Raw genomic sequence first — 13532 nt, forward strand, 5'->3', positions numbered from 1 at the left:
GTCTGTAAGTCGCATGCACTTTACAAGCTATCGTATTGATCTTCAAGAAGATGATTGGTGTCATATGTGGCCTCCCCCACTGTGGTATGTCTGATTGCTGGATGCCAAAGACGGTAACTGTACGTTTCTTGAATTGGAGAAGATTATTATCTTTATTAAGATGCAAAACAGTACATTGTCCAACACCTATATATTTGCACTCTAAATTTTTTAAACTCGAGAGAAAATGTGAGATATACATGACCGCAAGGCATCAATTTCTAGCTCGGAGTCCCAACTAGACCTTAAAATGACAGGTCCCCCCTGTTTCATGATCGGGTGTCTTCTACACAAATCCCTGTTCCTCGCTTGGTCGCCTCTTGACAACGCTCGCCCTTTGCACTAGCCTCACTAATGCTTGCACGACCTCAGACATGGGAGGCCGAAACTCGGGTTCCGGCTGCATATAAACAACCAAAATAAGTCTCATATAATTGTTTTATTTTTTGTCTACAAGCATTAGCAAGTTACTTTTACCTGAACACACAGAGCAATGATGTCGGCGAAACGTGACAGTGATTTCGCAGGATACATGCCATTGAGGGTAGGATCAACCATTTTTGCAAGGGCGTCGATATCGTGCAGTTGCGGAGTGGCCCATCTTACAAGTGATTGCTCCGATCTCACCCTTGAACTAAACATTAAGCAATGCCGATTGTACCTAAAATTTTTACTGGACAAATGCCGATATATAAAAGATCACTATATAAGACAATGTGTTTTACCTGTCAAGTGGTTTCCGACCAGTCAGTAGCTCCAACATCACCACTCCAAAACTGTACACATCACTCTTTACGGTATATATCCCGGACAACGCAAACTCAGGAGCACTATAGCCAAATGAACCAACCACTTGTGTCGAAACCTACCCCATACGGAACCAAACAGAAAAAAGCTTGCATAAAACTTTCCATCGTGGACAGAGAAAAACCTTGTTCACCAATGACTTACGGTCCTAAGAACACTTTTACCTGTCGCTCTGTATTCGGTGTAAGAGCGGCTAGACCACAGTCGGACAAGTGAGGATTGAGTTCTTCATCAAGTAAGATGTTTGCCGACTTGAAATTTCTATGTACAACTGATGGCAAGCAGACTTCGTGCAAGTACCTGAAACAATAGCTTCATAAAAAACAAACATACACAGACGAAGGGAGAGATAGACGAAAAATTATAGTGCACATATAAACATACTCTAAAGCACGGGCAGTGCCAAGCGCCACTCTGACACGGGCATTCCAGGTTAACGTCTTGTTTCCTTCATCAAAAAAGTGCAGCATATCGTGAAGACTACCGTTCCCAACATATTCATATACCAGAAGATGCTGTCCGTGCTCGGCACAGTATCCAGCCAATGTAACAATATTGGGATGTCTCAAGCGTGACATATTGGAGACGGCTTCCAGAAAATTATCTTCCTCTTGTAATGATAATGCAGCATTGTCTATCTTTTTAATAGCCATTGTCTACACCAAACAACACAAAAGGAATTTAGTTGTCATGGTGAAAACTGATGCATTACCCGGAAAATTTTGATATTGTATACTTATTACGGTGCAGCTACCTTTCCGTTTGGAAACTCCGCCTTGTAAACACGACCTAGGGAACCTTCACCGATAAGGTATTCTTGACTAAAACTATTTGTTGCTGTTTGCAAAGCCGCGACGGTATATGATGTGGAAGTTATGGGAGACTTCATTCTGTTTATTGATCCGTTTTTGGAAATCCTATCAACCGTCACTTTTTTGGCCGGTGGTGGTTTCAAATCTATAACAGCAGCAACACTTTTAACCCTTTGCTCTTGCATCTTGGCATGTCCTGCAAAAAACGAAGCAGAATATCGGTTCGGCTTTGTTAGGATGCTAAAAAGTTTTTCGATGAAGCTTTAAGCAATCCAAAGGTGTGACCAAAAGGTAAAATTTCAAGGCAATTTACTGCTTGGATAATGTAAATATGAATAACAAAACCTACCGTCGTTCGAGCTAACTGAAAGACTTCCCCTAGAAGGTCTTGCGCCACTCGCCTTTCTTTTACTTCTACGAATGCAGAAAACAACAGCAAGTAGTGCCAGAAAAACTACCAACAAAGAACCAATAGCCATGCCTACTATTTGTCCAGCTGATGAGCCATTATCAGACTCCGATGATTGAGCATCAGGTGTGGGGGCCGTACGAGTTCCAGATCCAGTTTTATGCCTATTATGAGATCTACCGGGTGGAGGCGGACTAAATGACAGTGACGAAGGATGAGGCCCATTGTCAAAGGAGTTGCCATCATATCTGTTTCATATTTTTATAGAAAAAGTCAAAACATTTTGCATACACTGAATATCGAAAAGTTAAACCGGCATCAAAAATGCATCAAGCCTTACATAAAAGTTGGGAGTGAAAGAAGTTCTTGAGGAATCCATCCAGTGAAATGGTTCTTCGCAACATTTCTGTTTCAGAATCTAGAGTGCATAAGAACATACAACCGAAAGTGTAGGCCCAACAGCGGTTCGAGAAGAGTAACTTACAGAGTTTTCAACGGTAAACCCGGGAGGACATCAAGAGAGCCAGTAAATTGATTGTTCTGCACATACCTGCCACAAATTCAGATATTAACAGCACTCGGTCATGCTACATAAATCTCTTAATGGGGCAACACTTACAGAGAAGAAAGATTGCCCAACGAGCTAAACGAAACTGGCAGATCCCCACTAAAATTGTTGAAAGAAATATCCCTGCGTTAACAAGGTAACCAAATCATAATGTTGTTAGAAAAATGTTCAGTACCGGAAACAGACGACAGGGTCAGGCTCCCTTACAATGTATCAAGGTCAGGAAGATTCGGAAAAATGTCTCCAACGGACGGGGACAATGAATTATGGCTTACATTCCTATAACACAAAAGATTTATGAATAGGAAATGAGAGGAAGTTCGATTTGCCGCTCAACTTTGCTTCAATTAACTAAAGACACATACTATCCGGGTGTGCCACTTACAGGTAAGCAAGAGTAATCATATTGGCAATGGAATAAGGAAGACTCCCACTTAAGTTATTACCTGCAACATTCCTGTATCGTATAATAAACAACCATTTTAACATTTAGCAGTAAAAAGAACACATTATAGCAACGAAACAAAATGAATCGGAGACGTTACAGGCTCTTAAGATTCGGTGGCAACTGGTACGGAATTGTATCATGAATGTAGTTGTTACTCAAATCACTAACATAAAGCAAAGAAGAAAACCTATTAACTAGTTAGATGATTAATAAAAGAGATACGATCTAGATGTTTCGAGCAGACACTAGAGCAATGGAACCATCTTACAGCGTTCTCAAGGACATAAGATCATTGAGTAAGTATCCCATAGTTCCAGATAGTCCTAATCCAGAAATATCACTGTTATACAAAGAACAGCAAACAAATTAATCAAAATATAAACTCATCATCAACATACGAAATTCCGAAAACGAATAGATTTTACTGCCTTACACGGAAACGACAGCCGAGCCTTCACAGGTAACCCCTTTCCATGACTCTCCACATGGATCACCACCACCACTTTCCCAATTTGTTAACACTGCAGGACTGTTCAGTGAAGTATACAGAACCTGAAGAGCTTGAACTGTCCAAAAATAAAGCCAATACATGTAAGATTGAATTAAACCTTCCATGCATATAACTAAAACCCAGAAATACTAGATTTTTTGCTACCGTGTACACAGAGTATCATCATTTTCCCCAGAAAACGACAATATCAGAAATCAAACCAAACTTATGTTTTCTCTCATTTTCTTCTCATGTTTCTGGAGAAACAAACACATTACACTGCAGAAAAGATCAAGCCTTCCAACCAAAAGACCATTTCTTGACTAAAGCACACAGAAAAGAGAAACAGACTTGCCAATGCCAACACAATTTAAAAAACAAAAGAAGAAGAAGAAGAAGAATAAGAAGAAGAGAAAAAATACCATCGGTAGAATCAGTGTTGCATTGAGCAGGAGTGAAAACAAAGATTAACCCAAGTAAGACCAACTCAGCAAGTAACAAACGAGCGATAGAAAGAGATAAACCATTGTTAATGCAACCCATTTTCCCTTTTTGGATTAATAATAGAAAGTACTGTAAGTTTACAGGTGATCTTTGGCAAAGTTTAGGGGTGGAGAACCATGGAGGCCCAAGCACAGGTGAAGGAGGAGGAGGAGGAGAATGTGAAGTAGCAGTCGTTGGGAGGCATCGCCATTAAAGAAAAAGAAAGAGAAAGAAAGAATAGATTCGAAGCTTGAGAATAGTAATGAAGAGAGAGTGTGTTGAATTATGTATGAGATTGATTGAAGAGTGTTGTCTTCTACCCGTGTCGGCGAAAATTGGAGAAAAACAGAGTTGCAGTAAAATCTGGGAAGAAAATTCAATACGATATACATTTTACGTACACACTAATTAATAAAATATATAGAAAAAATTGGTATTGAGAAAGCGATGCAAGCAAGGTATGACACTTTTTCAAATCTCACTTCACTTCTTACTCACTGCCCCTTTCTAGATTTTGATCCTATGCTTTTCCTTTTGTTAAGTCTTCCATTAAAAGAATTAGAACCGAATTGCAAAATTTTTAGTGGTCAAAGTGTAATGTTACCATTAGGCTAATCAATAATTTAGCAAATTCTTAAGGGATTAAAGTATAATTTCACAATTGAAATGCAATTATAGTATTATTTTAACTTTATTTTCTTAAAAAGATTAACAGTGACATTTAATTTTATTCAATAAAGAAAAAATGTCAACTTATATAAAAATATACAAGTACAATAGTAAATTAATTAAACTAAAAATTTTAAAATCCAATTAAATAATTAAAATAAAGAATAAATATAAACAATATCATTATCGATGATAAATAACACTATTATCAACGCTAAAATAAATTTACATATAGTAATCACTGATATTTGATAAACTGACTCCACTATAATTTAATTACTATTTATATTGTATAATTATGGGCATTTATCTAAATCTAGTCTAAAACAGGATCAAATGATCACATTAGTATTGAGGCAATTTTATCTAAAAATCACTCTAACAGTTAAATATTATTTGTCAGACATCTTTTTCCAATTATTATCGATATAGTACACTTTTCGACAAAGCGCGGATCAAGAGGCGCGTCTTCGCAGGGTTTTGTCCGAGCTGGCGCCACGATAGAAAAGCGTGGATTATAATCCGCGCTTTCACGAGGTTTTATTCGAGCTGGCGCCACGGTGGTAAAGCTCATATCAAGACGCGCGTCTTTGCTAGGAATCAGACACGTGGCGGAAGGCACGGATTACCCAACTGTCATGCCTTAAATATCGTCCAACCCTCCGTCCCCCTCCCCTATAAATACCCCTCATCCAACACTTGTACCATACAAAAAACACTTTATTTCTTCCTTTTATATATTGTTATATCAAGTTTTAAGCAAGTATAATTATCATTTTTAGAAGCTAAATTTTTATTATTATATTATAATCATTTAATAGTTATCATTTTAAGCAAATATTAAGTTACATAGCGAAACTTTAAATTTGAATTCAACCTTATTTCTGCACTGATTGAGAGGTGGAGACCATAGACACACACATTCCATCTTCCGTGTGGGGAGTGCACTATTACACTAGAGGATGTTTCCTTACATTTAGAGCTTCCGATAGATGGAGATTTTATTTCTGGTGTGGTGGATGGTGATTGGCATTCCTTGTGCGAGGAGTATCTTGGAGGTATCGCACCTAATTTCAATGGCCGTCGAATATTGTTATCATGATTGGCTAGAAATTTTCGACGATTCAGCGATGAATGTTCCGAGGAAGTGGCTCAAATATTTGCTCGGGTTTCTATATTGCAAATCATAGGAGAGATCTTTATGCTCGATAAATCTAGCAACCAAGTTCATTGTATGTGGTTGTGTTATCTCACAGATTTTTGAGTTACTGGCTCATTCAATTGGGGATCCACGATTTTGACATCTTTGTATAGTGAAATGCGTCGAGCAACTGATTATCGAAAAATGCTATCGATCGATGTCTCCTTTTTCTGCAATCATGAGTGTGGAATCACATGCCCTTTTTATGTCCGGTCGTAAAAAACTCGTTAGTCTTCCAGTTATTGTTGAGGTAATTTCAATAATGAGTTTGTATATAAATAATTTTTTTTGAGTATATAATGAATTTTTTTTACACTGAATAGGTGGTCATCTATAAATAAAAATCATCGTGATATACCGAACGAATTGGAAGAAATTCGACTGCTCGTTGATCAAAAGGCTGGTATAGAGGTATGTATTTAAATTTTATTATTTACCTTTAATTATCGTTATATAATTAAAATATTATTTTGATAAGAATTATATATATATTTGTTTTAGTTTCAATGGGCTCTTTATCCTACTGAAAAAATGAGGTGTTGCATCCCACATCACTTGAGTGGCCCATTAGATGTATGGATGGCGGTGGTCCCTCTAATATGTTATGTTATTGTTGAGTGGCATCCAATTGATCGCATGCTCTGCCAATTTGGTTTTGTACAATCTATTCCTGAAGCACCTAGGAGTCTTGACAATATGTATAACATCGATAGACTGGGCAAAAAAGAAGTCAAATGGATGATGAAGCACAGCGAGTGGGTAATGATCTAGGAGAATCGATGTGGACGCATTCCCCGTAGAGAGCCAATTTATGTGGATAATTATTCGATTGTGGGTGACTATTATCAATGGTTCAACATGAACGGGAAGTCGTTCCTACTTTCTGAGGAAGCATGAGGCGGGAACATTCGTTGGCGTCGTGAAAAACATCCACCGTCAAAGCATCATCGTCTCTCGACTTGTGGACAGAGAGAAGATGCTTCTGGCTCGTCCTTAGTTGCAGCACCGGAACTATCACAACAGTCACCGGTTTATATTCTGCAACCATTTTAGATGCCACACATCTACTTCAAATGGCATCGTATCCGTTCCGATGCTACTGTAGCCATTTCAGACGCTACCACCGTAGGGTTTTATGACATCTTCTAGTAGATATACTCCTATGAGTATAGATCCAATATGGTCTTCATATGTTGCTTATTTGTAGGTGATGTTTCACCAAAGACACAGACACCTACGGCTCAGTTTTTGCATTTATCGATGTCAATGTTTTCGTTGTTTTCACATTTTTCTATAAGCGGTGGGATGGTTAGTCATACACCTACAGGGTCCTTATTTTATGGAGGTGCTACATCGTCATTTGTCCCTCATCAACAAAATGTAGTAGTTGTTGCTGTTGTTGCTACTGATGATGATGATGATGAGAGTGAGGGGAATAACAACTTATACAAAGAAATCCTCATTGATATAGACAACCACCGCCCTGTGAAACACATTCAACATGCAGAAATCGATAGACTTGTTTTTATTTATTTTGTTTCTTAATGTTTTTTATTTAATTATGGACTTTTTATTTATTTTGTTTTTTAATGTTTTTTAATTATGGACTTTTTATTTATTTTGTTTCTTATTGTTTTTATTATTTAATTATGAACTTTTTATTTATTTTTTCTTAATGTTTTTGTTGAGTTAATCGATCGACGAATCGGCCAAGAAGGGGGTGAATTGGTAATAAAAATTTTGGTGGAAGCTTTTGTAGAAAATTGAAAATATTTGCACAACAATTTAGAGTGGTTCGAATTTCTCAACCAAGGTCTACGTCCACTACCTTAGCTATCCAAACTAAGGATTTTCGACAAATTCACTAATTTGTCTTTCTTTTGAGGACAAAGAGTAACCTTACAACTCCCTCAAGAATTATACCCCAAATTCTTGAGAACACTCTCTCCCAAAGAGAAAATTACAAATTTCGCAAACTTACAGAAAACCTCAAAAGGCAAGATGTTTACACAATTCTATAACAAAGAAATAACACTCAAGAATGAATACAATTGAGCAAAAATGGTGTTCTTGAAAGCAAAATGAATATTGAATGAAAATAGTCTTGAATTGCTCAATTTTGATGTTTAAGGCTTTCTCTTTGTTTCTCTCACCATCCTTGTTTCTTGTTTTTGATCAATGGCTCCTGAGCTTGTTTAAATACACCTTGGATCACTTCTAAATGTTGGGGATCATTGGTGAAGTCAATATAATTGTTATGGTGTAATTATCATTTTAAAAAATCTGTTGGGAGCGTAAGTGTATCGGTACACTCTCAAGGGTATATCGGTACACTACGTGTAAAATTCAAATATTTCAACTGTTGGTTGACCTAGTGTATCAGTACACTTGGGGTGTATCTGTACACTAATTACATTCGATGTTTTAATAGAGCCAGGAGTGTATCGATGCATTAGATGTGTATCGGTACACAAAATGCATTCGATGTTTGGTGTGTACCGATACATCCAAGAGTGTATCGGTACATCCCTTAATAAAATTTATTTTTGGCTCGAGTAAGGTTCGAACTACTTTGTAAAAATTATTTTAAAAATATTTTTAAGACTCATACTCAATTTTACACTTTAGTAAAGATTAAAATTGACGTTTAAAAATGTTGGAGTAATATTTTTTATATTCGAATAATTTAATCGAATATTTGAAAATCGGATATAAAATCTTAAAATTCATTTATACTTTATTTGTTATATCGAAACATCAAAATATTTTCAACAATCTCCCCCTTTTTGATATAACAAAACATTTAAGTAATTGTAAGATTTCCTTTGAAAATCATTTTTGAAATCAATTTTGAAAAATTAAAAATTACTCCCCTTTACTTTATTATTCTCCCCCTTTTGTTAAATCAAAAAGACTCTATAAAACATTTTTAAACAAGGTTTTAAAAAATTAGCCAATTGATATTTAGATAAAGCCTAAGCTGCTAAGATCACAATCAAGAGAAAGATTAGCCATTAGTTCATAAACAATATTCATAATCAATGTGAAATGGTAAATTGGTCAAATTTAACTAATGATGCAAAAATTAAGAAAAACAATATAAACTGATCAAACCAAATTCAAACCATCAAAACCAAATATATATAAATAAATACTCAAGTTCAAACATCCATAACAAATCAATCCAAAAACATCCAAAATGTTTTAACAATTAAGTTCTAAGATCAATCCAAGAAAACTAAGCAATGCAAGGTCTAATCATCCATAGGTGGATCGGGAGGAGGAGGATAATGTGCTCGCATTTTGAGTGTAAGAGCATTTAATCGTTCGTTCATAGCTTCATTGTTTGCGCACATCTCTCGTTGTATTCCAATTGTTGAGCCCCCATAGTGGTTAAATGAGACTCAATGGATGCAAACCTCATATCAAATGTCTCCAAAAACGATCGAAAGTATAGAAGCATTTGATCCTCTTGCTAGACCATCTCGTCATTGGGTACATGATCATCACTAACTCATATAAGCTCTTGAAGTTCTGGATCATCGTCAGCTGCCGGTGCTGGTGGAGCTTGTGAAGAGCTAGCTCCCGGTCTTTTCTCGAATGATCGAACCCAATGATCCTTGTCCCCGAACCATCCCAATTTCTTCAAAGATTTGAAATTAATTGGGTTCTTAAGCGGGATTTCTATATCAAGCGAGACCCTAAGCTCAATTTTGATAAACAGAGACAACCGTAAACTAAAGTTTTGATATATTTGGAAGGGACATTGTTCACGGTTTCTACAAGCTCACCAAAGATAATTTGTGGCAGATTAATTTTCTTTTTCTTTTGGATACAATTTATCCACCAAAGGTATAGTACTCTAACCGTAGAAAATCTACCTCCATATGGTCTAAACCACCCAGAGATGATCAAGTGAAGAAAACGCTCATGAAAGGTCCATAAGGTACTTGCACTAGCCTTAGCTTTATAGGGTGTTGCCACAATCTCTTTTTCATTATCTAATCTCACGTTATCTAACCCAAAAGTGGTAGCTATTGTGTCGGAGTCAATGTAAACAAATTAGCCTAAAAGATAAGACTGAATACCTACGGTTTCAGTACGAGACTCGTTTTGGACACACACCGCTTTGGAATAGAAAATGCGGAGCAGTTGGTGATAAACGATGGGCTGGAGCTGAAACAGTTTATCAAATTTCCAAGAATGGAGGGTAGGAAGATATTCGAAATTCATATCAACCATAGCTTGGATAGAGGGGATACGCTCTTCCAGGATTTTATACGACTGGAATAAATTAACATACCTATGGTAGAGATCTTGTCTACGACCAGGCACATTAAAACAAGAGTTTAGAATAGTCATATCCAGTTCGTTTGGATTTGGATTTTGAGGTGGATGAGGAATAAGAGGTTGGTTTTAGGGTTGGTTAGACGACCAACTAGAGGATGACCTAGCACGTTTAGATATGATTGGAATTGGAATGGATAGGGTTACCTGCAAATTTCAAACACATATATGCAATATAATCAATCCCAAAACTCAATAAGAGTCTGTAATATTCAAGGTTCTCCAAACCAAATCCTAATGGGCAATTTTTTAAACCAATTTTGAAAACAATGTTTGAAAAATTATGATACATATAGTTTTCATGAAAACAACATAATTAAATGAAAAACAATAATTTTAAAATCAAAACACATTTTTTTTAATTTCAAAATTTAAATTTTTTTTGACAAACTTGTGTGTTTTTGATGAAATTAGTTGTAGATTATAGTTCTAAACTACAATCTAACAAATGCCCGATATATATTTCAACCTAAAACTAATTAAAACTAGTCCTAAGTTCAAAATTAATAAAATAGTAGTTTAGAAAAATACATTGAAAATTTTTGGATTTGAGTGAGATTAGAAGATGTTTGCACGTTTTTGTTGATGCAAGCAGGATTATACGTTGAAAAATAGTTGAATTCCAACTTGTATTGAAGGTTTTGAGCAAAAGTGGAGATTTGGAGAGGATAGAGAGCAAACGGTGGGTGTTTTTGGTTTTAAGAGTTAAGAGAAAATGAGGAATTTTTAGGGATTTAAGCCTAAAACCCGACGAGTGTATCGATACACTCTTGAGTGTATCGATACACATTCAAGGAATGCATTGGTACACTATCATAGTGTATCGATACATAGCGAGGGTGTATTGATACACTATGCACAAAAATGTTAAAATTTGATTTTAACACTTATTATGCTAAATTAACTAGCTCTAGTGGTATTGGCAACTCGTATATCGAAAATTAACAATATTCAATCAATCAAATCTATCCTTTATTTGAACATAATATTAATTTTCACTAAAGATCATAAACTCCCCCTAACTATTAGCAAAAAATATAATAAAAATATTACTTTTATAAGCATTTTTAAAAAATAATTAAAAATGCTAAAATTATTTTAAACACTAAGTTAAGGTATGTTTGTTAAACCTAATTCTCTCCTAAGTGTCCAAAATCTTTCTTTATCTAAAGGTTTTGTAAAAATATCCGCTAATTGATGCAAAGTATCAATATATTCTAGAACTACATCTCTTTTAGTGACATGATCTCTAATGAAATGATGTCTAATGAAATGATGCCTAATTTCAATGTGCTTAGTTCTATAGTGTTGAATGGGATTTTTAGTGAGACAAATAGCACTAGTATTGTCACACTTGATAGGAATGCTACCAACTTCAATTCCATAATCTAAAATATGTTGTTTCATCCATAAAACATGTGTGCAACAACTACCGGATGAAATGTATTCCGCTTCAATAGTAGATAATGCAACACAATTTTGTTTCTTTGAAAACCATGAAATCAACATATTTCCTTGGAATCGACAAGTACCGGAGGTGCTTTTCCTATCTATTTTGCATCCTTCATAATCTGCATCAGAGAAGGCATGCAAGCTAAAGCTATAGTCTCTAGGATACCAAAGTCCTAAACTAGGAGTGTCCTTAAGGTATCTAAAGATTCTCTTAATGGATTTTAGATGTGATTCTTTAGGACATGATTGAAATCTAGCACATAAGCAAAAACTAAACATAATGTCCGGTCTACTTGCGGTTGGATAAAGCAAAGAGCCAATCATAGACCTATATAATTTAACATATACACAGTTACCTCCTTCATCTTTGTCAAGCTTTGTAGATGAGCTCATTGGAGTGACTTGGGGTTTTTCATTTTCCAATCCAAACTTTTTGAGCATATCCTTGACGTATTTTTCTTGATTGATGAAAATGCCATCTTTTCTTTGCTTGATTTGGAGTCCCAAGAAAAATGAGAGCTCCCCATCATGCTCATCTCGAATTCACTCTACATTAGCTTAGAAAATTCTTGGCAAAGAGCATCATTAGTAGAACCTAATATCAACATAAATTTGAACTACTAATAAATCTTTACTTTTTTCGCTTTAAAAACAATGTAGTGTCAACCTTCCCTTTTAAAAAATCGTATTTAATTAAAAAATTTGACAATCTTTCATACCAAGCTCTATGAGCTTGTTTTAAACCATATAAAGCTTTTTTCAATTTAAAAACATGATCTGGAAATTTTGAATCTTTAAAACTAGGAGGTTGTTCCACATACACTTCTTCTTTTATAAAACCATTTAAAAATGAACTTTTAACATCCATTTGATATAATTTAAATTCATTAAAATATGCAAATGCTAATAACATTCTAATTGCTTCCATCCTAGCTATGGGAGTGTATGTTTCATCATAATCTATGCCTTCTTCTTAAGTATAGCCTTGAGAAACAAGTCTAGCCTTGTTCCTCACTATATTACCACTTTTATCAAGCTTATTCCTAAATACCCATCTAATACCTACAGTAGATTTATTACTAGGCCTTTCAACTAATGTCCATATTTTACTTCTCTCAAATTGATTTAACTCTTCTTGCATAGCCATAATCCAATTTTAATCTTTTAATGCTTCTTGGATATTCTTAGGCTCTATGCATGAGATAAATGCAACATAATTACATATATTTCTAAGAGAAGATCGAGTCGGTACCCATTTGGATGGATCACCTATAATTTCACCATCCTTGACATAGTTGTTCTCTTGGGTACTTCTCTTTCTTCAATGGTTGGATTCTCGAGAACATTTTGAGTTTTCTCATCTTTCAATTCTTCTTTTGGTGATGGTTCTCCAACGTCATGTCTAACGTCATTTGTATTTACAATACCTACGTCATCATCAACACAAGAATCCTTCCTCGAAAGGGGATTATCATCGAAAACAACATGTATAGACTCTCCTACCACTAACTGTCTTTTATTAAATACTCAATAAGCTTTAGAATTTAAGGAATAACCCAAAAAAATCCCTTCATCACTTCTAGCATCAAATTTACCAAGATTATCTTTACCGTTGTTTAAAACAAAACATTTACATAAAAAAGGATGAAAATAACTAATGTTGGGCTTTTTATTTTTGAAAAGTTCATATGGAGTTTTCTTTAAAATTGTCTTAATCATTACTCGATTTATAACATAACAAGCGGTAATTGTGGCTTCTGCCCAAAAATATTTTGGCAAATTGTTTTTGCAAAGCATGGTTCTAACC

The 13532-nt window shown here is 35.3% G+C and overlaps 1 protein-coding gene across 1 annotated transcript; it reads right to left on the reverse strand.

Annotated features, from left to right (window-relative positions):
• Nucleotides 1–207: 207 nt before the first annotated feature.
• LOC120170639 (protein STRUBBELIG-RECEPTOR FAMILY 8-like) lies at nt 208–4322 on the reverse strand. The gene is made up of 16 exons (XM_039178564.1): nt 3996–4322; nt 3517–3649; nt 3352–3423; nt 3181–3246; nt 3021–3092; nt 2843–2914; nt 2687–2758; nt 2552–2617; nt 2408–2473; nt 2008–2315; nt 1601–1854; nt 1231–1502; nt 1011–1146; nt 765–904; nt 517–673; nt 208–439 (listed from the first exon to the last, which is right to left on the reverse strand). Exons 1-16 carry the CDS (start codon nt 4114–4116, stop codon nt 326–328), a joined length of 2121 nt encoding a protein of 706 aa, XP_039034495.1. The 5' UTR covers nt 4117–4322; the 3' UTR covers nt 208–325.
• Between the last annotated feature and the right edge of the window lie 9210 nt (nt 4323–13532).

This window comes from Hibiscus syriacus, unplaced genomic scaffold, assembly GCF_006381635.1.
Source record: "Hibiscus syriacus cultivar Baekdansim isolate YM2019G1 unplaced genomic scaffold, ASM638163v2 tig00111783_pilon, whole genome shotgun sequence".
Lineage (NCBI taxonomy): Eukaryota > Viridiplantae > Streptophyta > Magnoliopsida > Malvales > Malvaceae > Hibiscus > Hibiscus syriacus.